The sequence below is a fragment of the Coregonus lavaretus genome (genome assembly GCF_964263955.1).
Source record: "Coregonus lavaretus genome assembly, contig: SUPER_35_unloc_5, whole genome shotgun sequence".
Lineage (NCBI taxonomy): Eukaryota > Metazoa > Chordata > Actinopteri > Salmoniformes > Salmonidae > Coregonus > Coregonus lavaretus.
In genome coordinates this window covers 1,283,403-1,309,287 of record NW_028167177.1, presented here as the reverse complement: position 1 = coordinate 1,309,287, position 25,885 = coordinate 1,283,403, and the positions used below count along the sequence as shown (strand labels likewise).

At 42.7% G+C, this 25,885-nt stretch overlaps 1 protein-coding gene across 1 annotated transcript; it reads left to right on the top strand.

Annotated features, from left to right (window-relative positions):
* Nucleotides 1-3,504: 3,504 nt before the first annotated feature.
* Nucleotides 3,505-24,194, top strand: LOC311110421 (uncharacterized protein). Its single transcript, XM_084188967.1, has 6 exons — nucleotides 3,505-4,017; nucleotides 4,567-4,697; nucleotides 5,479-5,646; nucleotides 14,471-14,635; nucleotides 15,039-15,150; nucleotides 23,180-24,194. The coding sequence occupies exons 1-6, from the start codon at nucleotides 3,735-3,737 to the stop codon at nucleotides 24,106-24,108; spliced, it is 1,788 nt and encodes a 595-aa protein (XP_084045093.1). The 5' UTR covers nucleotides 3,505-3,734; the 3' UTR covers nucleotides 24,109-24,194.
* The last annotated feature ends 1,691 nt before the right edge of the window (nucleotides 24,195-25,885 follow it).

Genomic DNA, 25,885 nt, shown 5'->3' with positions numbered 1-25,885 from the left:
TCTGCAAAGGGACCAGGACGACTGATCCGTGTAAAGGAAAGAATGAATGGGGCCATGTATCGTGAGATTTTGAGTGAAAACCTCCTTCCATCAGCAAGGGCATTGAAGATGAAATGTGGCTGGGTCTTTCAGCATGACAATGATCCCAAACACACCGCCCGGGCAACGAAGGAGTGGCTTTGTAAGAAGCATTTCAAGGTCCTGGAGTGGCCTAGCCAGTCTCCAGATCTCAACCCCATAGAAAATCTTTGGAGGGAGTTGAAAGTCCGTGTTGCCCAGCGACAGCCCCAAAACATCACTGCTCTAGAGGAGATCTGCATGGAGGAATGGGCCAAAATACCAGCAACAGTGTGTGAAAACCTTGTGAAGACTTAAAGAAAACGTTTGACCTGTGTCATTGCCAACAAAGGGTATATAACAAAGTATTGAGAAACTTTTGTTATTGACCAAATACTTATTTTCCACCATAATTTGCAAATAAATTCATTAAAAATCCTACAATGTGATTTTCTGGGAAAAAAATTCTCATTTTGTCTGTCATAGTTGACGTGTACCTATGATGAAAATTACAGGCCTCTCTCATCTTTTTAAGTGAGAGAACTTGCACAATTGGTGGCTGACTAAATAATTTTTTCCCCCACTGTACACTAAGTTGACTGTGCCTTTACACAGCTTGGAAAATTCCAGAAAATGATGTCAGGCTTTAGAAGCTTCTGATAGGCTAATTGACATAATTTGAGTCAATTGGAGGTGTACCTGTGGATGTATTTCAAGGTCTACCTTCAAACGCAGTGCCTCTTTGCTTGACATCATGGGAGAATCTAAAGAAATCAGCCAAGACCTCAGAAAAAATTGTAGACCTCCACAAGTCTGGTTCATCCTTGGGAGCAATTTCCAAACGCCTGAAGGTACCACGTTCATCTGTACAAACAATAGTACGCAAGTATAAACACCATGGGACCACGCAGCAGTCATACCGCTCAGGAAGGAGACGCTTTCTGTCTCCTAGAGATGAACGTACTTTGGTGCGAAAAGTGCAAATCAATCCCAGAACAACAGCAAAGGACCTTGTGAAGATGCTGGAGGAAACAGGTACAAAAGTATCTATATCCACAGTAAAACGAGTCCTATATCGATATAACCTGAAAGGCCGCTCAGCAAGGAAGAAGCCACTGCTCCAAAAGCACCATAAAAAAGCCAGACTACGGTTTGCAACTCACATGGGGACAAAGACTGTACTTTTTGGAGAAATGTCCTCTGGTCTGATGAAACAAAAATAGAACTGTTTGGCCATAATGACCATCATTATGTTTGGAGGAAAAAGGGGGTAGCTTGCAAGCCGAAGAACACCATCCCAACCGTGAAGCACAGGGGTGGCTGCATCATACTGTGAGGGTGCTTAGCTGCAGGAGGGACTGGTGCACTTCACAAATAGATGGCATCATGAGGAAGGAAAATTATGTGGATATATTGAAGCAACATCTCAAGACATCAGTCAGGAAGTTAAAGCTTGGTCGCAAATGGGTCTTCCAAATGGACAATGACCCCATGCATACTTCCAAAGTTGTGGCAAAATGGCTTAAGGACAAAAAAATGAAAGTATTGGAGTGGCCATCACAAAGCCTTGACCTCAATCCTTTAGAACATTTGTGGGCAGAACTGAAAAAGTGTGTGCGAGCAAGGAGGCCTACAAACCTGACTCAGTCAGGAGGAATGGGCCAAAATTCACCCAACTTATTGTGGGAAGCTTGTGGAAGGCTACCTGAAATGTTTGACCCAAGTTAAACAATTTAAAGGGAATGCTACCAAATACTAATTGAGTGTATGTAAACTTCTGACCCACTGGGAATGTGACGAAAGAAATAAAAGCTGAAATAAATCATTCACATTCGTAAAATAAAGTGGTGATCCTAACTGACCTAAAACAGGGAATTTTTACTAGGATTAAATGTCAGGAATTGTGAATGTATTTGGCTAAGGTGTATGTAAACTTCCGACTTCAACTGTATGTACCAGTACAGAGGGATAGGCCAACAAGTGATATATGTTTCAGTAAGATTGGATTTTTAACATTTATAGCAATGGTTATTCATTGTACTGCAGGGATGGAACGTAAGTCTAAGAAAATTGAGGTTGTGGTGGCAGCTGCAGAGAGGTATTTGGGTGTGCGAGACTTGACATCAGAAGAGTTACAGGGTGTGTTAAGCGGTGATGTCCCATCCTTTCAGGTTGAGGACATGAGGTAGGAATGAATATATTTAAATAGTGGAGTAGGGTGGTGTTAATTATTAATAATATTTTTTTGAATATTTATTTTTGAATTTCTGAGTGTAGTGTTAGATGGTAGGGTATTTCTTTATTTTATTTTTCAAGCAAAATATAAGGGAGTTGTACTCCAGTCTAGTAGGTGGCGGTAATGCAACAAATTGGATGCCAACCGCCGTTAAACCTCTTTAAACAGATGGGTATTCAGATACGATTTACTTGGGTCCCAGCCCATGTGAGGGTGTAGGGGAACGATGCAGTAGATGTACTGGCTAAACAAGCACTTAGTAGTGGGGATGTTGATGTTGAAGTTTCAATGAGCAAGGCAGAGGCAAAAAGACTGATATATACAGTGATGGTGCAGAGATGGCAGGAGCAGTTGAATAGAGATAATAAGGGAAGGCATTTATTTCAAGTACAGAGGAAAGTCGGGGAGGGGAGGACGGCAGGAAGGGACAGAAGAGAGGAGGCTATTTTTACAAGATTAAGGGTGGGACACAGCCAGTTGAATAAGACATTAAATGTGATAGGAAAGCATCCAACAGGAAAGTGTGATTATTGTCAGCAAACAGAGACTGTGGAGCATGTATTGCTACAGTGTAGGCAGTATCAGAGGGAAAGAGAGAGGGTGAGATCTAGTATGAGGGAGAAGGGGATACAGGAAATTCGTTTAAAGAGTATATTGAGTAGAACGTCATTAGATATAGTGTCAAATATTTTATATTTTTTAAGAGCAACAGGGCTGGCAGGTAGGATTTAGTTTATCCCTGTCTCTGGCCCACACTCCAGTACAGTATGTGGCGGTAATGCACCATAAACCCCACTGAAGAAGAAGAAGAATATCACTTTTGCTATGGCAATAGCAGCTAGAGGTAGGAGATAAATGTGCAGGTAACGGGTGGTCAATAGGGACTGAGTTTTCATTTGAAAATAACACATTTAGGCTGAATTGGCATTTAACAGGGCAAATTGGCTAGGTTATATTGTATCTGTGCGCTGACGATTCATTTGATACATTGTAGTTTATTTCCTCAGACCTTTTTTTCGGCCCCTATCCTTTCCCCATTCAGTTTTCCCATAGGGATGGCTGAAAGAACCAGAGGTAACTTATTTCCGGGTTTTAGGACTACAAGCAGGCGTGCTCTATTGATTTTTACTTTAAGCAAATCTAAGCGATATCCGACTCCGACTCATCATCGTAATAAAGTCCAGAATCTCGCGGTAGTTCAATTGTAAATCTCGTCCGTAGCTGTACTCTATCTAGTCACAACCGTTTCATAGCGGTACCAAGAACAGTTTCCACGTAATCGTTTTGATTGTTTAGACATTTATTAACACCATGTAACTGAAACGTATGACTCATTTAACGGCACAGCATCATATACTTACCCCAGGTAGTCTTTAATTCGCATTGGAGACGGGACTTAGTTGATAGATGTTATCTAGGTAACGCTTGTTAGCTGCTAACAATGGCTAACTGTATGGGTTTTCACACTCAAATAGCCTCCATCATGGAGGTGCTAGCGAATGCAGCCGTGGCAGAGATCTGTAAACTCGTAGACGACGACTATGCTGTGTTTCGTTTAGAAATAACTCAAAGCCGGAAAGAAAACAGGGGATTGCGGAGGAAACTACAGCTACAGGAACTGAAGGTGGCACGGGAGCGCGCAGAGAGGACAATACGAGAGCGCGTCCTCGTCAGTCGTCCCAGTAGTGTCAAGATCCTTGACCGATACAGAGGAATGGCAAGAGGTACAGTTTGCAGAAAGCCTAGACTGCGCGGCCTTTCGCCGTTCATATGAAATTATATTGGTCACATACACATATTTAGTATTGCGGGTGTAGCGAAATTCTTGTATATAGCTAATTGTATGTCGCACCGTTCCCCTCTGCATGTGTTCAGATCTGTTACCCAGAATTGGGTCTTAGTCAGTTTTTGGATAGTATGATTACTTGGCAAAGACACTATCATATTCTAACCAAAATCTTGATTTACTGCATTTCCTATTATTTACTCAATGAAAACAATGTGATGCATGGAACATAATACATAATCAATTAATAGTATAGTATAAGAAGTTATGAGAAGTGTTACCTTACATCCTTGCCAATTGTAGACAGTGTCAACATAGCCACGGGAAGTAGGGGTGCTGAGTGTGCTGCAGCTCCCCCTGATAAATCGAAATGTAAAACATGAAGATATTAAACCCCCCCAAAAAAATAAAAAATCCCACCAAATTAGTGCACTAGGCCTTTATTACAACTAACCAAACACCTCTTTTACCCCAATCACACTCTCAGGTGAAGGACATCTCACTGGAGGACACAGGAGCTTTGTGAAGCCAGCAGGACACAATACATGGAGAGATGACCAACCAATCACTGTTGATGAGGGGAGTGGAACCTCAACCCAGCACGTTATTGTGATAGAGGTTAGTGTATTAGTGTTGCATAAAACCTGTTACTTTGTAAATCAAATGTGGCCCTTTTATTTCAGAAAGGCTCCCCTCAGCTATTCACTTGCTTACATGTGCATCCTAATTTATCTGCCATAGGGGAGCTTGTGAGACTTCACTACGACGTTGAGTACGGTTACATGCACACAATAATGCGATTATTGTGGATAGTCAGATTAATATAATAGTTTGATTAAAACGTTGACATGCTTTGCAAGAAGAATGATTTCCCTAATTATCATCTTTACATGGACACATCTGAAAGGCTAGCTCTTGGCACTCTGATAAATGTAGAAAATCGCCAATCAAAATAAATGTTCTATCACATGTTATTTTCGGGAAGCATATTTGATTCTGAGTTGGGACCTGTAAAGTTTGTATGTGAAAACAACTTCTAAGATGCATACATTCAGTTATTCCAAACTCATTTCACTAGCGCTAAAGAGGGAGGCTTGCTCGACTGGTGTTAGCACATGCGCAGATCAAATACACTGCTGGAACACCGATTTAAGATGTTTACATGTCCTAATAATTCAAAAGATGGCTCAGAAAACCAGGTGTTTTAATCGGCGTATGCTTACTTCGATTTTGACCTTATGGCAATTAAGATAAGCAGAGTAAGGTGTTTACATAACTATTGCATAATCTGCCTACTGCCATAATCAGTTTAATATCACATTATTACTGTGCATGTAAACGTACTCTTTGTTATCCAATTTAACTAATGTACCGATAATAACCTCCTCTCTTGTGTCAGTCTGCAGAGGCTGCAGGTCCTGGGGTCAAGCAGGAGAGGTCAGAAGGAGAGGAGGACCCACGGCACAGCAGAGACATCCAGACTGGAGGGTCTGTAGCGCCCCCTGTAGCCACGGAGGACAACACCACCACCCCAGCGCCGCCCAGGACCCAATGCAGCATCACGGAGGTCAGTGGAACGCAGAACGCCGTCCTCAAGTCAGAGACAGACACCAAGACTTTAACTGTAACACACAGGCTCTTACACACAGCATCTGACCACAGATCAGACCCAGAGAGACATGGGCTGGGGAGACTGGGCTGTCCTCCTGCTCCCGGCTCAGACTATGTACCGGTATTTCACCAGAACGAGAGGATGGTTCATTCTCGTGAGGATGGTGATGGTGACGCATTAGACACTGGCGGTGATGATCCGTCTTGTTCTTACGCTACAGAGATGGACCCTGGCAACATATCCTTGGGTTTAGAGACACAGACTGATCTGTCTAGAGGGGACTGGAACCAGTACAGTAGTAGTGTATACTCTGAAGGGTGCCAAGATAAGAAAGGGGAGGGTCTGGTCATAGATGAAGTGACTGTGAAAGTGGAGGACAACGATTCTCCTACATGGAATGCAGATAATCACTTCGGAGACGGACACTCACAGGGAAGATATTTCTTAGATTACAGGGAAAGATTAAAGACAAATCCAAATGTTGCGACCCACTCGCCTTTATACGCGTTCGGGGACCGTGACCCAGTGTCCACGTCGATGGGGCCTTCCGATTCACACGGCCACGTCCTTTTCGATCAGGTATTGCACTCAAACGACAGTGCTAGAGCCCAGGCTCGGGAAGGGGGAGCAACATCATGCAATAGTAAAGAGAAACAGTTCCTCTGCATGTTCTGTAACAAAGGCTTCAGCAGCCCCCAGAATGTGGATATTCACCAGAGGGTCCACAGAGGGGTTAAACCCTTCAGCTGTACCCAGTGTCACATGCGCTTCGCCCAGTCTAGTGACCTGAAGAGGCACCAGAGGGTCCACATAGGGGTGAAACCCTTCAGCTGTACCCAGTGTCACATGCGCTTCACCCAGTCTAGTGACCTGAAGAGGCACCAGAGGGTCCATACAGGGGAGAAACCCTACAGCTGCCCCCAGTGTCACATGAGCTTCACCCAGGCTGGCAGCCTGAAGAGGCATCTGAAGGTCCACACGGGAGAAAGGCCGTTTGCCTGTCCGCACTGCGGGAAGAGGTTCTCAGAGAGGAGATACCTTAGGATACACCAGCAGAAAAACCATTCCACTCTATAAACTAGAAACAATTCCATGTTATTGCTTATTACGTTTAGATCAAACCCTGCATTAAAGACAAAGATTACTTTTCATTGTTGTCAGCAGAAAAGATCCACAGATGCATTTGGAGTAGAGAAAGTAACACATTTCAGTGTTGAATATTCCTGGTTTGATCGAGAATGACTGATGATTGGCTGGAAGAAATTAATAATAAGAAGCTTGTGGGAGATGTTTTGTTAGACTTCAGTGCAGCTTTTGACATTCTCGATCATAATTTGCTGCTGGAAAAATGTATGTTGTGGCTTTACATGCCCTGCTATATCGTGGATTGAGCGTTACCTGTCTAACAGAACACAGAGGGTGTTCTTGAATGGAAGCCTCTCCAACATAATCCAGGTAGAGTCGGGCATTCCCCAGGGCAGTTGTCTAGGCCCCTTACTTTTTTCAATCTTTACCAATGAGCTGGCACTGAGTAAAGCCTGTGTGTCTATTACTGCTTTCACTGTATTTTGCTTGTAAAAATAAAAAAGAGGGCAATGTTTATAGGACCCCCTTAAAAACAGGTCCATTTTTACCACATTCTTGCCTGCATATGCATTTTATACCTGCTGTGCGCATGCCGGCATCCAGGTGATGAGTGGTGGTAGTAGTGGTGTGCAGATGCTGGTGGGCGTTTATTTTAATAAATCCATTGAATATACACCATCAAAAATAAATATATGATAAATTTTTTCAAGCAGGTCCTAAGAAACATAAGACTAATAAAATGTATTTTCAAAGGAATAGAATAGGCCTAGCATATTGAGTTTAATTATGTTACGTCCAAATGAATTAAATCAATAGTTCATTATTTTGTTCATTAAACACACAAGACAAACCTACCCCGATCAGTCAACACACATGTATTTTATAGTAAGAAAATAATGGAATAAAATGCAACAAAAAAAATTTCCTACACAACCGCTGTCATTTAAAAAAGAGATACTGAAACAGAGCCCAAACCCATGCTTTTTTGATCCACGTTTAATCTATTTCCTACCCTCACTCCACTTTGTTAGGGAGCAGGCGTAAGGTCTTATCTTCATCATGATACTGATAGAAAATAAGCTTGGAGTTGCCTATACGCGATCGAGCAAAATAATAGGGCTACACTTGATTTAGGCTACATTATTGCATGCTATATGTTTCTGATTTGCCCAGCCAGAAACCAATTAACCAAATAGCCTGAGACAAGTCGGTGAAGTCACAGGCTTTTGGTAAGGAGTAGGCCTAGGCTACTAAGCGATTGCGAGTGAAGAGCAAAATAATCCACTTGTTAAACTGCATATTAAACGGCCTATATTACAGGCTGACAAAATGTTCTAATAAATGAGCCAACTATACAACATGATCATGAGCAGCACTCACCTCAACTTAGCTAACGTTTCCCCAGTCTAATTGTAACCTAACAAATATCCAAACGGAGATTCAATTAAATCAAAAATCTGACATTGAGTCCCCACGCTTGTCTCAAAGCAGCACGATGGCGCTGTCCCAAACGAAACGGTGCTGAAATTATCATCTAGTTGACCACGTGGGTAGGCTATTGCTTCAAATGTATTACAACGATTGGATGACTTTGGGAGTTTCATCAAGCAACAATTTGATACATGCCTTCAATTGCATTAACCTACTTTATTCCATCATGTTTGTCATTCAGTGATATCCCACAGTAATTCTTTATGGATCCATCCAGTTGTGGTTAAGAAAACAGTGCACACTTAGTGGTGGGCTATGCGAAAAGATGGGCGAAGTGACATGCCTCAAAGTTTAGAAACTGACGGGAGGATGGTTACAGGGTGGTGCCAAGCAACCATCAAGAGATTAAGAGCGTAGTGCATGTCAATGCCGCCTCAGAATTACGGCTATGTATCATACTAAGCCGTATGCAGAACTTTACCGAATTGATTACTAGGTCGTTAGGTAGAAATAAAAGTTTAGGCTTTGATACCGGCAATACCTTTCAGGTATAAAGAAAAGGCAGAAAAAAGTTGGCGGTATGGTAAAAATGGCAAAAAAACCGATATATGCATGCTGAACATTAAACACGTCAGCTACTGCAACAAGTGAAATTTTTATTTTAATTTTTTTTATTTCACCTTTATTTAACCAGGTAAACCAGTTGAGAACAAGTTCTCATTTACAACTGCGACCTGGCCAAGATAAAGCAAAGCAGTGCGATAAAAAACAACAACACAGAGTTACATATGGGGTAAAACAAAACAAAGTCAAAAATACAACAGAAATACATATATATACAGTGTGTGCAAATTTAGCAAGTTATGGAGGTAAGGCAATAAAATAGGCTATAGTGCAAAATAATTACAATTTAGTATTAACACTGGAATGATGTGCAAGAGATGATGTGCAAATAGAGATACTGGGGTACAAATGAGCAAAATAAATAACAATATAGGGATGAGGTAGTTGGGCGGGCTAATTTCAGATGGGCTGTGTACAGGTGCAGTGATCGGTAAGGTGCTCTGACAACTGATGCTTAAAGTTAGTGAGGGAGATAAGTGTCTCCAGCTTCAGAGATTTTTGCAATTTGTTCCAGTCATTGGCAGCAGAGAACTGGAAGGAATTGCGGCCAAAGGAGGTGTTGGCTTTGGGGATGACCAGTGAGATATACCCGCTGGAGCGCAGACTACGGGTGGGTGTTGCTATGGTGACCAATGAGCTAAGATAAGGCGGGGATTTGCCTAGCAGTGATTTATAGATGGCCTGGAGCCAGTGGGTTTGGCGACGAATATGTAGTGAGGACCAGCCAACAAGAGCGTACAGGTCACAGTGGTGGGTATTATATGGGGCTTTGGAGACAAAACGGATGGCACTGTGATAGACAACATCCAATTTGCTGAGTAGAGTGTTGGAGGCTATTTTGTAAATGACATCGCCGAAGTCAAGGATCGGTAGGATAGTCAGTTTTACGAGGGCATGAAATCACTGCAACACTTAAAGAACTGCAGTCAGTTTTAGAATGGGTGGCAAGTAATAAGCTAGTACTAAATATTTAAAAAAAAACTAAAAGCATTGTATTTGGGACAAACCATTCACTTGGCAGCAGCTAATGGGGATCCCTAATAAATACAAATACATTGTGTGATATACACTGAGTGTACAAAACATTAGGAACAGCTCCCTACTATTGAATTACACCCCCTTTTGCCCTCAGAACAGCCTTCATTTGTCGAGGCATGGACTTCACAAGGTGTCGAAAGCTTTCCACAGGGATGCTGGCCCATATTGACTCCAATGCTTCCCACAGTTGTGTCAAGTTGGCTGGATGTCCTTTGGGTGGTGGACCATTCTTGATACACACGGGAAACTGTTGAATGTGAAAAACCCAGCAGCATTGCAGTTCTTGACACACTCAAACCGGTGCGCCTGGCACCTACTACCATACCCCGTTCGTTCAAAGGCACTTACATTTTTTGTCTTGCACATTCATCCTCTGAATGGCACACACAATCCATGTCTCAATTGCCTCTAGGCTTAAAAATCATTTTTTAACCTGTCTCCTCCCCTTCATCTACACTGATTTAAGTGGATTTAACAGGTGATAGATCATAGCTTTCACCTGGATTCATCTGGTCAGTCGATGCCATGGACAGAGCAGGTGTTCCTAATGTTTTGTACACTGTGTATAAGCCACATACAAGCCTAAAAAGTCTGTTACATATTGTGTTTGTACTGTGTTGGATATGTGATGTTAACAAATGCCTATTTCATTACTTTCATTATACTACTTAATTTTCAATTAGAAAATTAATGCAGTTTATCAAGTTGATGCAGATTTTTTGTTGAGACGTGTATGTGTGGTTTTCATATGGTTTCTTTAAAACTTGTTTGTTTAATAAACACAAAATGGGACTTTTCATTCTAAGGCTTTCATTCTCTCTCTTTAGTAAACATCACATCTGATCTCACCCTATTCTGCATACACCGACAGCACTTTATTACCAATATACACTTAAATATAAATAAATATACCCACACACTAACAAACACCTACAGTACACATCAAAATAGTTTAGTCAGGCTTGTCTGATGATGACTTGCTTTATCATAGCGAACTCATATTTATGTCCATGATGAGTTTAACAACAATGAAGTCATTCTGTAACTACAGTATAGGACTCAAACATATTGGGGATGGGTAAACACACTGGGGCCATACTTGCGTACATTAGAAAAAGTTTACGTTAAAGGTATCAGCAAATTAAAATCCTTGACGTAGTGGCATGTGATCAAAGGCTACGTGTTAGCTGTTCCCATTACATAAGCTTGCACATTTAGCCCTATGATAACCTTACCAGGTGGCTGTGATTATTTCCTGTAACAAATTCTGTATCAGGCAAATAAAATCATCAACATAGTTGGACTTGTTCCAACACTTGTTTATGGAAGCGTCCTTAACAGAATACTGTGCGTCCTATAACAGCAGGTACTGATAATCAGAACAACTGCATCACGTGTATTTACTGATAATCAAAACAACTGCATCACGTGTATTTGACTGACTGGTCAAATTGCTTTCTGTGTAGAGTGCCTAGCTCCATGTAATTGTGGTAAGGGTTCGAATCTCACATTAGTGTGTTGAAGGGATGTAGCCTACAGCCAACAGCTTGAAAATGAAGATTAAGAATGAATTTAATAAGGAGCGACCTCTTTCTTCAGTCTTGCAGACAAACACTGCTATGGCCTAATAATCATATTACATAGGCTATATTATATGGATGTGTACACCTAAATGTATGCCTACAATGTTTTGTATGCATTTTTATAATAATCTACTTAGTCACATATGCCTTATTTGACTCGAGGACGAGCATTACAAAGTGTTATAGATTAGGATTACAGGTTGCACTCTCACTACAGTTCTTTTAAATACGTTTATTGTGAGTCCGGACTCGAACACACGCTTAGCACAGTATGTAAAAGATTCCAAATTGACAGTCTTGGTAGAGGAAGACACTTGTCTATATCAGATGGTGAATTACTTATATTTGACAAAGTCATCTAACTCTCTGCTTCTCATATTCTGTACTATAGTAACTCCGATCAACAGTACAGCTAAAGCCTACATTCATTCACATCAAATAGTGTCCTCCTTATGCTATAACTTATTCATGCGTATGGGACTTTGTATGGTACACTTCAATTCACTTCGACAATGTGTGTGTGAGGCTATAGACCTATGGAAATAAAAAGTAATCACTGCTGGAACCATCTCATGTGAAATCCATGAATTCAATGTAAAAATGCAGACCAATACATAGGCTACTGGCACCGCTACATAAATAATCAATGCTACTCTAGTATAGGCTATATCATATAGACGTGTAGGTTGACACTTACATGTACAATGTTATATATGCATTATTATAATCATCCACATATGCATGGACCATGCGTGAAAACTGTTTTCCTGAACAAGGAATGCTTGAAGCAAGGGGGGGCTCGAACCTGCGGTTAATGAACACTGTTGTTTACGGGTCAACCGCTTTAGCAGTGTTTGCCACCAGGAAAGCAATGATGGTTACGGTACATGACAGCTATCTGACAAGTCAATAAGGCTCTTCAACTTTTTTTTTTAAAACTATGCACGATAAACGTATGTTGTATAGACCTCCTTCATATTTTCTCTGTAAAAAGCACATGGATGTACACTACCAGTCAAAAGTTTGGACACACCTACTCATTCAAGGGTTTTTCTTTATCTTTACATTTTTTACATTGTAGAATTATAGTGAAGACATCAAAACTAGGAAATAACACATATGGAATCATGTAGTAACCAAAAAAGTGTTAAACAAATCAAAATATATTTTATATTTGAGATTCTTCAAATAGCCACTCTTTGCCTTGATGACAGCTTTGCACACTCTTGGCATTCTCTCAACCAGCTTCATGAGGTAGTCACCTGGAATGCATTTTAATTAACAGGTGTGCCTTCTTAAAAGTTAATTTGTGGAATTTCTTTCCTTCTTAATGCGTTTGAGCCAATCAGTTTTGTTGTGACAAGGTAGGGGGGGGGGGGGGGGGGGGGTATACAGAAGATAGCCCTATTTGGTAAAAGACCAAGTCCATATTATGGCAAGAACAGGTCAAATAAGGGTAGAGCCTAACTGGCAAACATATGCAGCACGTGAGTTTCAAGTTTGGGGAAGATAATCTTCACCATAAAAATGCACCTTTATAATAAAAGCATTACATATGTAATCGCATTTGCGGTCACTTTTGATGATTGTGTTTTCCCACTAATGGAACATTCGCGCTTATAGCCTACTGCTGTGTGCGCATCGCTGCGCTTATAATGTGAAGAAATAGCCGAATAGTTTATCAACATTTAAAGCTAAACATTCTGATTTTTTAGGGGGCATTACGGCCACACAAAAGGGATGCTGCCAGGAAATTAGAGGCATTATCAAGTGCTTGTCAAATTGTGAATGAGAGACTGATGAAATGTGTGCAGCCTGCTCAAGAAACAGAGCAGAGCTCATGCCTTTCATGTGACTTTTTTCAAATCATCATTAGTCGCATCATGCAGCTAGAATGTATAAAAAATCTAAACATATAGCCCAACGTTTTTATCACAACTAAAGTTGAATAAATAACTCTAAATTAAGCATATAGGAGGACCTGTTTCTTTGTTAACTGCTCAACACAGAATAGGGTTTGAGTGAGAGGACTAACTGGTGTCTCCAATTGGCCACACACCTCTCCAAAGTGTGCACAGTTCCTACGTAATTTCAATGCACTTTTATGACTCAAAGAAGAGTCAACTATAAGGTCCTGTTTTGAGCTCTCCTAGCTGTGCTTTTGAGGAACTAAAGCAAGTTTTCTTTTGAACACAGCCCTGCATCCCCACCATCACACAATTACTGTTGTTTACGCATTCCAAAAAACGGTCGATTTAAATCACAATCTGGTTAGGTGGGCATCATTTGAAAGCGTGTTCTATTGCCAACATGGCTAGCTAAGTTACAAAATACGATCTTACAGTGTTAGGCTTTCACAAGGCAATTCAGAGAAGCAGATCGTAAATTTGTTGCGCAGATCGTAAATTTGTTGCGTGTTCCCTGCCAAATTTCTTCACAATACAACAAACAGGCTCATTCTATTCAGAACAACCCAGGGTATGACGCCATGTCATCTTGTAACTGTACATCATAGTGATCATAAACGTTGACACTGTATATGACATGAGTTTTATGATAAGGAAATCAAAGCGGTATTTATTATAATTCTCAACGCCTCATCTCTCAAAATACATTGAGTCCTCTTTATTTACAGCATTTCCCTCACTCAGACAAAACATTTGTAAAAGCTGCCCAATTAGCGGGAGGGATGGGGTCAACTTCTTGTTGTGCACAGTGTTCAAGTTCAGAACCGCTGTCAGTCAAAACCAATACTGTGCTGTGAAGTGGAGACCTTTAGCTCTGACGTCATGTATAGCATGATACTGTACAGCATTCCAGTTTAGGCGCGTAACAGTGTCCAAATCTGCTATTTTGAACAGGTATACGGGTACGAGTGTAAAGAGCTACACTTAACCTTGAACTTTTTCTAATGTTCGCATGTATGGCCCCCACATGTTGAAAGTGTGTTTATTATCTGTGTGTACGTACCTGAGGGAGTGTATGTCTGTGTAATCTGTATCACCTGTCTCTTCCAGGAAGAGGAGGGTCCAGAGGTGCTTCTGTTGAAGGAGGAGGGGTGTGAGGAGGGTCTGGGGAACCATGAGGGGACCATGGTTGTGGAGGACAACCAGACTACACCTCCTCCTGAACCCACAGAGGAACCAGCTGAGCAGCACAGGAACACACACAGTCTCACTGAGGTGAGCCCACTGTGAACTACTGTCTGTATGGTATTAGGTCAGGGCCCATATCCACAAAGGCTCTTAGAACATGAGTGCTGATCTAGGATCAGTTTAGCCTTTTAGATCATAATGAATAAGAATATATGGAGAGATCCTAGAACAGCACTCCTATTCTGAGACTCTTTGTAGATACGGGCCCAAGGCTTGAATAATTTTGTCTTAAGTGTGGGAAAATGTATTTGAATGATCAAACCATGAAAGACTGTCAAGTAATCAAATCAACTAATACATTTGCATAGTATCAAATCAACTAACATATTTGCATAGCAATCCCTCATTGCCCAATCAGAAGATGCTCCATCGCAGGGTGCTCATATCAGATTTCTTGATCCAACATCCTCTCACTCTGTATCTCTTACAGTTAATAGACATGGAGGATGGGAAGCCTGATCTGCTGCTAGTCAAAGAGGAGACCATAGAGGACGGTCCAGAAAGCATTGATCTGCTGAGTGGACTAAAGATGGGGGAGCAAGGTAAGAAATACAGTTCAGAGAAAATGATTTATTTCAGCTTTTATTTCTTTCATCACATTCCCAGTGGGTCAGAAGTTTACATACACTCAATTAGTATTTGGTAGAATTGCCTTTAAATTGTTTAACTTGGGTCAAACGTTTTGGGTAGCCTTCCACAAGCTTCCCACAATAAGTTGGGTGAATTTTGGCCCATTCCTCCTGACAGAGCTGGTGTAACTGAGTCAGGTTTGTAGGCCTCCTTGCTCGCACACGCTTTTTCAGTTCTGCCCACAAATGTTCTATAAGATTGATTGTGATGGCCACTCCAATACCTTGACTTTGTTGTCCTTAAGCCATTTTGCCACAACTTTGGAAGTACGCTTGGGGTCATTGTCCATTTGGAAAACCCATTTGCGACCAAGCTTTAACTTCCTGACTGATGTCTTGAGATATTGCTTCAATATATCCACATAATTTTCCTTCCTCATGATGCTATCTATTTTGTGAAGTGCACCAGTCCCTCCTGCAGCAAAGCACCTCCACAGCATGATGATGCCACCCCCGTGTTTCAAGGTTGGGATGGTGTTCTTCGGCTTAAAAGCGATCCCTTTTTCCTCCAAACATAGCGATGGTCATTATGGCCAAACAGTTCTATTTTTGTTTCATCAGACCAGAGGACATTTCTCCAAAATGTACAGTCTTTGTCCCCATGTGCAGTTGCAAACCGTAGTCTGGCTTTTTTATGGTGGTTTTGGAGCAGTGGCTTCTTCCTTGCTTAGCGGCCTTTCAGGTTATGTCGATATAGGACTTGTTTTACTGTGGATATAGATACTTTTGTACCTGTTTCCTCCAGCATCTTCACAAGGTCCTTTGCTGCTGTTCTGGGATTGATTTGCACTTTTCGCACCAAAGTACGTTCATCTCTAGGAGACAGAAAGCGTCTCCTTCCTGAGCGGTATGACTGCTGCGTGGTCCCATGGTGTTTATACTTGCGTACTATTGTTTGTACAGATGAACGTGGTACCTTCAGGCGTTTGGAAATTGCTCCCAAGGATGAACCAGACTTGTGGAGGTCTACAATTTTTTTTCTGAGGTCTTGGCTGATTTCTTTTGATTTTCCCATGATGTCAAGCGAGGAGTTTGAAGGTAGGCCTTGAAATACATCCGCAGGTACACCTCGAATTGACTCAAATGATGTCAATTAGCCTATCAGAAGCTTCTAAAGCCATGACATAATTTTCTGGAATTTTCCAAGCTGTTTAAAGGCACAGTCAACTTAGTGTATGTAAACTTCTGACCCACTGGAATTGTGATACAGTGAATTATAAGTGAAATAATCTGTCTTTAAACAATTGTTGGAAAAATTACTTGTGTCATGCACAAAGTAGATGTCCTAACCGACTTGCCAAAACTATAGTTTGTTAACAAGAAATTTGTGGAGTGGTTGAAAAACTAGTTTTAATGACTCCAACCTTAGTCTATGTAAACTTCCGACTTCAACTGTACATATAGCCTACATACCAAGTTTATTATAGTTTTGTGTTTTTATATTAGTTTTTATTTCTATTAGTTTTAAGATTTGTATTTGAAATTCAGTTTAGTTTCAGTTCGTTTTCAGATCTGATTTCCTCGCTTTGAAGTTTTATAAAAACATTTCTATTGCGTTTGTATATTTTTTTGTTTTGGGGTCAGAAAGTAGCCTATTCGTGGGAGGCTAGGAGCCATTTATAGTGTCTCTGTTTTTGGGGATGTCACTTCTTGCCACTGTGGGGCAGTAATACATAAGGTGATGGGTCAGGTCAGTAGGTTAGGTTTAAAGGTAGACTCAGTGAGATGACGTAGACGCACCAAGTAAACAGTGGTAGTGGGTACATTTCCTCAATGACGAGGAGTTTTGAAGCGCGAGGCTAAACTTCTCCGCTGTTTTGGTCCCGTAGCTACCAAGTTGTAGCAGCATGAAGCGAACCTGTGCGCAGATACTCTGTGTGACTGTGTGAGACCAAAGTCTTGCATGGCTGATGCCTGCCAGATCTTACAACACCTGGATAGGTTTTTTACATACCAGCTAACCACATCATGATTGTGTTCCCCTGCTCAGATGTCGCATGCATCAACCAATGGTTGCGTGCCACGTCATAGACTGTGCAGTCGGGGACCAGACTGCTATACCATATGATGTGGTTAGCTGATACGTATAATAACCATCTAGGCGTTGTAAGATCTGGCATGTGTCAGCAACGTCTGAGCAGAGGAACACTACCGACATGTTACAGCAATCTAGTGCCCAACTGCACAGTCGATGACGCGGTACGCAACCATTGGTTGATGCATGCAACATCTGAGCAGGGGAACACAAGCAATATCTGCGGTGCTGCTCATGGCAGTGTCATCTCGCTGAGTCTACCTTTAAAATGAAGTAAATCTCAATGTGACCCGCCAGATTTATATTAGATTTTTGCCCAACTTTTTTAGAAAAAATAACTACAACTGAACATAATTGATGGATTTTATTTTAGTTATCTAGTCAAAGGAAATAGTTGAGTATAGTTTTAGTCGTTTTAATGGGTTTATGAAATATTTTATTTGTTTACTAAATTGTTTTTTCATGATCAGTTTGTTTTAGTTTACGTTAATTACCTTCTATATAATAACCTTGTAAATACAGTGCATTCGGAAAGTATTCAGACCCCTTGACTTTTTCTACATTTTGTTACGTTACAGCCTTATTCTAAAATTTATTAAATTGTTGTTTTTCCTAAATCTATACACAATACCTCATAATGACTAAGCAAAAACTGTGCAAATGTATAAAAAATACAAAACGGAAATTTCACATTTACATACACTACCGTTCAAAATTTTGGGGTCACTTAGAAATGTCCTTGTTTTCCATGAAAAAATACATGAAATTAGTTTGAATAGGAAATATAGCAAAATGAATAGGAAATGTAGTCATTGACAAGGTTAGAAATAATGATTTTTAATTGAAATAATAATTGTGTCCTTCAAACTTTGCTTTCGTCAAAGAATCCTCCATTTGCAGCAATTACAGCCTTGCAGACCTTTGGCATTCTAGTTGTCAATTTGTTGAGGTAATCTGAAGAGATTTCACCCCATGCTTCCTGAAGCACCTCCCACAAGTTGGATTGGCTTGATGGGCACTTCTTACGTACCATACGGTCAAGCTGCTCCCACAACAGCTCAATAGGGTTGAGATCCGGTGACTGTGCTGGCCATTCCATTATAGACAGAATACCAGCTGACTGCTTCTCCCCTAAATAGTTATTGCATAGTTTGGAGCTGTGCTTTGGGTCACTGTCCTGTCGTAGGAGGACATTGGCTCCAATCAAGCGCCGTCCACAGGGTATGGCATGGCGTTGCAAAATGGAGTGATATCCTTCCTTCTTCAAGATCCCTTTAACCCTGTACAAATCTTCCACTTTACCACCACCAAAGCACCCCCAGACCATCACATTACCTCCACCATGCTTGACAGATGGCATCAAGCACTCCTCCAGCATCTTTTAATTTGGTCTGCGTCTCACAAATGTTCTTCTTTGTGATATGAACACCTCAAACTTCGATTTGTCTGTCCATAACACTTTTTCCCAATCTTCCTCTGTCAAGTGTCTGTGTTCTTTTGCCCATCTTAATCTTTTATTTTTATTGGCCAGTCTGAGATATGGCTTTTTCTTTGCAACTCTGCCTAGAAGGTCAGCATCCCGGAGTCGCCTCTTCACTGTTGACGTTGAGACTGGTGTTTTGCGGGTACTATTTAATGAAGCTGCCATTTGAGGACCTGTGAGGCTTCTGTTTCTCAAACTAGACACTCAAATGTATTTGTCCTCTTGCTCAGTTGTGCACCGTGGCCTCCCACTCCTCTTTCTATTCTGGTTAGAGCCCATTTGCACTGTTCTGTGAAGGGAGTAGTACACAGCGTTGTACGAGATCTTCAGTTTCTTGGCAATTTCTCGCATGGAATAGCCTTAATTTCTCAGAACAAGAATAGACTGACGTGTTTCAGAAGAAAGTTCTTTATTTCTGGCCATTTTGAGCCTGTAATCGAACCCACAATTGCTGATGCTCCAGATACTCAACTAGTCTCAAGAAGGCCAGTTTTATTGCTTCTTTAATCGGCACAACAGTTTTCAGCTGTGCTAACATAATTGCAAAAGGGTTTTCTAATGATCAATTAGCCTTTTAAAACTTGGATTAGCAAACACAACATGCCATTGGAACACAGGACTGATGGTTGCTGATAATGGGCCTCTGTACGCCTATGTAGATATTCCATAAAAAATCTGCCGTTTCCAGCTACAATAGCCATTTACAACATTAACAATGTCTACACTGTATTTCGGATCAATTTGATGTTATTTTAATGGACAAAAATTTGCTTTTCTTTCGAAACAAGGACATTTCTAAGTGACCTCAAACTTTTGAACGGTAGTGTAAGTATTCAGACTCTTTACTCAGTACTTTGTTGAAGCACCTTTGGCAGCGATTACAGCCTCGAGTCTTCTTTGGTATGTTGCTACAAGCTTGGCACACCTGTATTTGGGGAGTTCCCATTCTTCTCTGCAGATCCTCTCAAGCTCTGTCAGGTTGGATGGGGAGCGTCGCTGCACAGCTATTTTCAGGTCTCTCCAGAGATGTTCGATCGGGTTCAAGTCCGGGCTCTGGCTGAGCCACTCAAGGACATTCAGAGACTTGTCCCGAAGCCACTCTTGCGTTGTCTTGGCTGTGTGCTTAGGGTCGTTGTCCTGTTGGAAGGTGAACCTTCGCCCCAGTCTGAGGTCCTGAGCGCTCTGGAGCAGGTTTTCATCAAGGATCTTTATGTACTTTGCTCTGTTCATCTTTCCGTCGATCCTGACTAGTCTCCCGATCCCTGCCGCTGAACAACATCCCCACAACATGATGCTGCCACCACCATGCTTCACCGTAAGGATGGTATCACATTTTATTTGTCACATGCACCAAATACAACAGGTGTAGAGCTTACCGTGAAATGCTTACTTACGAGCCCTTAACCAACAATGCAGTTCAAGAAATAGAGTTAAGAAAATATTTACTAAATAAACTAAAGTAAAAAATAAAATAAAAAGTAACACAAAATAACATCAACAAGGTTAAATACAGGGGCTACCAGTACTGAGTCAATGTGTGGGGGTACAGGTTAGTCGAGGTAATTTGTACATGTAGGTAGAGGTAAAGTGACTATGCATAGATAATAAACAGCGAGTAGCAGCAGTGTAAAAACAAAAGAGTGGGGGGATCAATGTAAATAGTCCGGGTGGCCATTTGATTGTTCAGCAGTCTTATGGCTTGGGGGTAGAAGCTGTTAAGGAGCCTTTTGGACCTAGACTTGGCGCTCCAGTACCGCTTGCCATGCGGTAGCTGAGAGAAGAGTCTATGACTTGGGTGACTGGAGTCTTTGACAATTTTCTGGGCTTTCCTCTGACACCGCCTAGTATATAGGTCCTGGATGGCAGGAAGCTTGGCCCCAGTGGTGTACTGGGCCGTAAGCACTACTCTCTGTAGAGCCTTATGGTCGGATACCGAGCAGTTGCCATACCAGGGGGTGATGCAACCGGTCAGGATGCTCTCGATGGTGCAGCTGTATAACTATTTGAGTATCTGGGGACCCATGCCAAATCTTTTCAGTCTCCTGAGGGGGAAAAGGTGTTGTTGTGTGTTTGGACCATAATAGTTTGTTGGTGATGTGGACACCAATGAACTTGAAACTGTCGACCCACACCACTACAGCCCCATCGATGTGAATGGGGGCGTGTTCGGCCTTCTTTTTCCTGTAGTCCACGATCAGCTCCTTTGTCTTGCTCACGTTGAGGGAGAGGTTGTTGTCCTGGCACCACACTGCCTGGTCTCTGACCTCCTCCCTAAAGGCTGTCTCATCGTTGTCGGTGATCAGGCCTACCACTGTTGTGTCGTCAACAAACTTAATGACGGTGTTGGAGTTGTGCTTGGCCACGCAGTCGTGGGTGAACACAGAGTACAGGAGGGGACTAAGCACGCACCCCTGAGGGGCCACCGTGTTGAGGATCAGCATGGCAGATGTGTTGTTGCCTACCCTTACCACCTGGGGGCGGCCTATCAGCAAGTTCAGGATCCAGTTGCAGAGGGAGGTGTTTCGTCCCAGGGTCCTTAGCTTAGTGATGAACTTTGTGGGCACTATGGTGTTGAATGCTGAGCTGTAGTCAATGAACAGCATTCTCACATAGGCATTCCTTTTGTCCATGTTGGAATGGGCAGTGTGGAGTGCAATTGAGATTGCGTCATTTGTGGATCTGTTGGGGCAGTATGCAAATTGGAGTGGGTCTAGGGTTTCCGGGATGATGGTGTTGATGTGAGCCATGATCAGCCTTTCAAAGCACTTCATGGCTACCGACGTGAGTGCTACGGGGCGGTAGTCATTTAGGCAGGTTACCTTCGCTTTCTTGGGCACAGGGACTATGGTGGTCTGCTTGAAACATGTAGGTATTACAGACTCGGTCAGGGAGAGGTTGAAAATGTCAGTGAAGACACTTGCTAGTTGGTCTGCGCATGCTCTGAGAACACGTCCTGATAATCCATCTGGCCCTGTGGCCTTGTGAATGTTGACCTGTTTAAAGGTCTTGCTCACATCGGCTACGGAGAGCGTGATCACACAGTCGTCCGGAACAGCTGGTGCTCTCATGCATGCTTCAGTGTTGCTTGCCTTGAAGCGAGCGTAAAAGGTATTTAGCTCGTCTGGTAGGCTCGCGTCACTGGGCAGCTCGCGGCTGGGTTTCCCTTTGTAGTCCGTAATAGTTTGCAAGCCCAGCCACATCCAACGAGCGTCAGAGCCGGTTTAGTGGGATTCAATCTTAGTCCTGTATTGACGCTTTGCCTGTTTGATGGTTCGTCTGGCCAGGTGATGAGTGATGCCTGGTTTCCTCCAGACGTGACACTTGGCATTCAGGCCAAATTGTTTAATCTTGGTTTCATCAGACCAGAGAATCTTGTTTCTCATGGTCTGAGTCCTTTCGGTGCCTTTTGACAAACTCCAAGCGGGCTGTCATGTGCCTTTTACTGAGGAGGGGCTGCCGTCTGGCCACTCTACCATGGAGGCCTGATTTGGTGGAGTGCTGCAGAGATGGTTGTACTTCTGGAAGGTTTTCCCATCTCCACAGAGGAACTCTGGAGCTCTCTAAGTGACCATTGGGTTCTTGGTCACCTCCCTGACCAAGGCCGTTCTCCCCCGATTGCTCAGTTTGGCTTGGCGGCCAGGACTAGGAAGAGTCTTGGTGGTTCCAAACTTCTTCCATTTTAGAATGATGGAGGCCACTGTGTTCTTGGGGATCTTCAATGCTACAGACATTTTTTGGTAACCTTCCCAAGATCTGTGCCTCAACACAATCCTGTCTCGGAGCTCTAATGACAATTCCTTCGACCTCATGGCTTGTTTTTTGCTCTGACATGCATTGTCAACTGTGGGACCTTATATAGACAGGTTTGTGCCTTTCCAAATCATGTCCAATCAATTGAATTTACCACAGGTGGACGCAATCAAGTTGTAGAAACAGCTCAAGGATGATCAATGGAAATAGGATGCACCTCAGCTAAATTTCAGGTCTCATAGCATAGGGTCTGAATACTTATATAAATAAGGTATCTGTTTTTTATTTTTAATAAGTTTGCTAACATTTCTAAAAACCTGTTTTGTCTTTATCATTATAGGGTATTGTGTGTAGATTGATGAGGAAATACTTTTATTTAATCAATTTTAGAATAAGGCTGTAACGTAACAAAATGTGGAAAAAGGGAAGCGGTCTGAATACTTTCCAAATGCACTGTAATAACCAGTAAAATATCTTCAATGGGAATAGTGATGCGCCTGGCTATTGCTTTTTTCTTAATTTTCATTCATGAAATTAAATAAACACAACTTATGTTTACATACAATAACACACATTATAATGTATGAACTTGACCAGGTAATTGAATAAAAAAATGTCATGTGTAATGTTCTCTGCCATGGTTGTAAAGTATATTTTCTAACTTCTTCCTGCAGGTGGTTGGCTGGAGGCTAACAGAGGAGACTGGGAGGCCATCTTGGATTCCCAGACGGGTGCAGCCAAGGACCCAGGAGTCAACATCACCGAGCAGGCCAGGACCAGAGGCGACTTAGTGGAGGCCAGTGGATGGGACAACACTGTTAACCAGAAACAGACATTCGAACACAAAACAACAACCAAATTTAGTCTCCATGACAACAGACTGGTTGAGACCAGGGTGAGGCGTAGACTTGGTCTGCAGGGACGGGGAGGAGTCGGTATGCGGTTGGAGAGAACAGAAACAGACTCGGCTAGCGATACTCCATCCTGCTCCTATAGTTGTGATTCAGAGAGACTGATGGCGCCTCAGGTTAACCCACTAACAGGTGCTGCCTTCAGCCTGCCTTCTATAGGATCTATAGACTGGAACATGGACCCTGCGACAACACAGACACACCCTGGCCTTCGACCTCCTCACACTCTCTTAATGTTAAATCAGACCTCAGACAATGTCAGTGCTTCAACACTAAATTGCTACACAAGCCCATTGACAAATGACAGTAGTAGAGACAGAATCAGTAAAGGTGGCAGCGCCAAAGAGAAGCGCTTCCCGTGTTCGTTCTGTGGGAAAGCCTTCAGTTTCCCCAAACAGGTGGAGGTCCACCAGAGGATGCACACGGGGGAGAAACCATTCGGCTGCCACCTTTGCCGGGCTAGTTTCTCGGACTCGTCAAACCTGAAGAGGCACCAGAGGGTCCACACAGGGGAGAAACCCTACAGCTGCCCCCAGTGTGAGAAGAGGTTCTCCCACCAGCACCAGCTAAAGATGCACCTGAAGGTCCACACGGGAGAGAGGCCGTTTGCCTGTACGCACTGCGGGAAGAGGTTCTCTGAGAGGAGCTACCTCAGGATACACCAGCAGAAAATGCACACAGCCCATGTATAGTGTATAGTGACATGTATTGTAGTACTAGTTAGCTTGCTTTTAGTCAATTCTGTTGTTGGATTTAGTTGCGAACTGGATGAGGTTAACTGAGGAAAGAATTAGTATGATGAGGCAGAGTAGATGATATGGTGATGGTTGGTGTGATGGTGTCTTTAAAAATGGTCCACTGATGAAAAGTGACAACCTTGTCCTGTTTGATGCTTTTATGAGGAAAGTATAGTCCCTTAATTCATGTTTACTTGACATTAAGTAGTAAAGATGTGTGTTGAACCTTTTCCAAAGTATTCTAAAATGTATTTCATCAACGTGAGGGTACCAGATTTACTGAAAATGTAAAGTTTTACCATAGTGAGAAAAGTAATTATACACTGCTCAAAAAAATAAAGGGAACACTAAAATAACACATCCTAGATCTGAATGAATGAAATAGTCTTATTAAATACTTTTTTCTTTACATAGTTGAATGTGCTGACAACAAAATCACACAAAAATGATCAATGGAAATCAAATTTATCAACCCATGGAGGTCTGGATTTGGAGTCACCCTCAAAATTAAAGTGGAAAACCACACTACAGGCTGATCCAACTTTGATGTAATGTCCTTAAAACAAGTCAAAATGAGGCTCAGTAGTGTGTGTGGCCTCCACGTGCCTGTATGACCTCCCTACAACGCCTGGGCATGCTCCTGATGAGGTGGCGGATGGTCTCGTGAGGGATCTCCTCCCAGACCTGGACTAAAGCATCTGCCAACTCCTGGACAGTCTGTGGTGCAACGTGGCGTTGGTGGATGGAGCGAGACATGATGTCCCAGATGTGCTCAATTGGATTCAGGTCTGGGGAACGGGCGGGCCAGTCTATAGCATCAATGCCTTCCTCTTGCAGGAACTGCTGACACACTCCAGCCCCATGAGGTCTAGCATTGTCTTGCATTAGGAGGAACCCAGGGCCAACCGCACCAGCATATGGTCTCACAAGGGGTCTGAGGATCTCATCTCGGTACCTAATGGCAGTCAGGCTACCTCTGGCGAGCACATGGAGGGCTGTGCGGCCCCCCAAAGAAATGCCACCCCACACCATGACTGACCCACCGCCAAACCGGTCATGCTGGAGGATGTTGCAGGCAGCAGAACGTTCTCCACGGCGTCTCCATACTCTGTCACGTCTGTCACATGTGCTCAGTGTGAACCTGCTTTCATCTGTGAAGAGCACAGGGCGCCAGTGGCGAATTTGCCAATCTTGGTGTTCTCTGGCAAATGCCAAACGTTCTGCACGGTGTTGGGCTGTAAGCACAACCCCCACCTGTGGATGTCGGGCCCTCATACCACCCTCATGGAGTCTGTTTCTGACCGTTTGAGCAGACACATGCACATTTGTGGCCTGCTGGTGGTCATTTTGCAGGGCTCTGGCAGTGCTCCTTCTGCTCCTCCTTGCACAAAGGCGGAGGTAGCAGTCCTGCTGCTGGGTTGTTGCCCTCCTACGGCCTCCTACGGCCTCCTCCACGTCTCCTGATGTACTGGCCTGTCTCCTGGTAGCGCCTCCATGCTCTGGACACTACCCTGACAGACACAGCAAACCTTCTTGCCACAGCTCGCATTGATATGCCATCCTGGATGAGCTGCACTACCTGAGCCACTTGTGTGGGTTTAGACTCCGTCTCATGCTACCACTAGAGTGAAAGCATCGCCAGCATTCAAAAGTGACCAAAACATCAGCCAGGATGCATAGGAACTGAGAAGTGGTCTGTGGTCACCACCTGCAAAACCAGTCCTTTATTGGG

Excerpts from the sequence above, each read along its gene's own strand:
- LOC311110421 (XM_084188967.1), top strand. The coding sequence starts at position 3,735 with ATGGCTAACTGTATGGGTTTTCACACTCAAATAGCCTCCATCATGGAG. Across the intron at positions 4,018-4,566 it reads ATACAGAGGAATGGCAAGAG|GTGAAGGACATCTCACTGGA; the intron begins GTACAGTTTGCA and ends TCACACTCTCAG. Across the intron at positions 15,151-23,179 it reads ACTAAAGATGGGGGAGCAAG|GTGGTTGGCTGGAGGCTAAC; the intron begins GTAAGAAATACA and ends TTCTTCCTGCAG.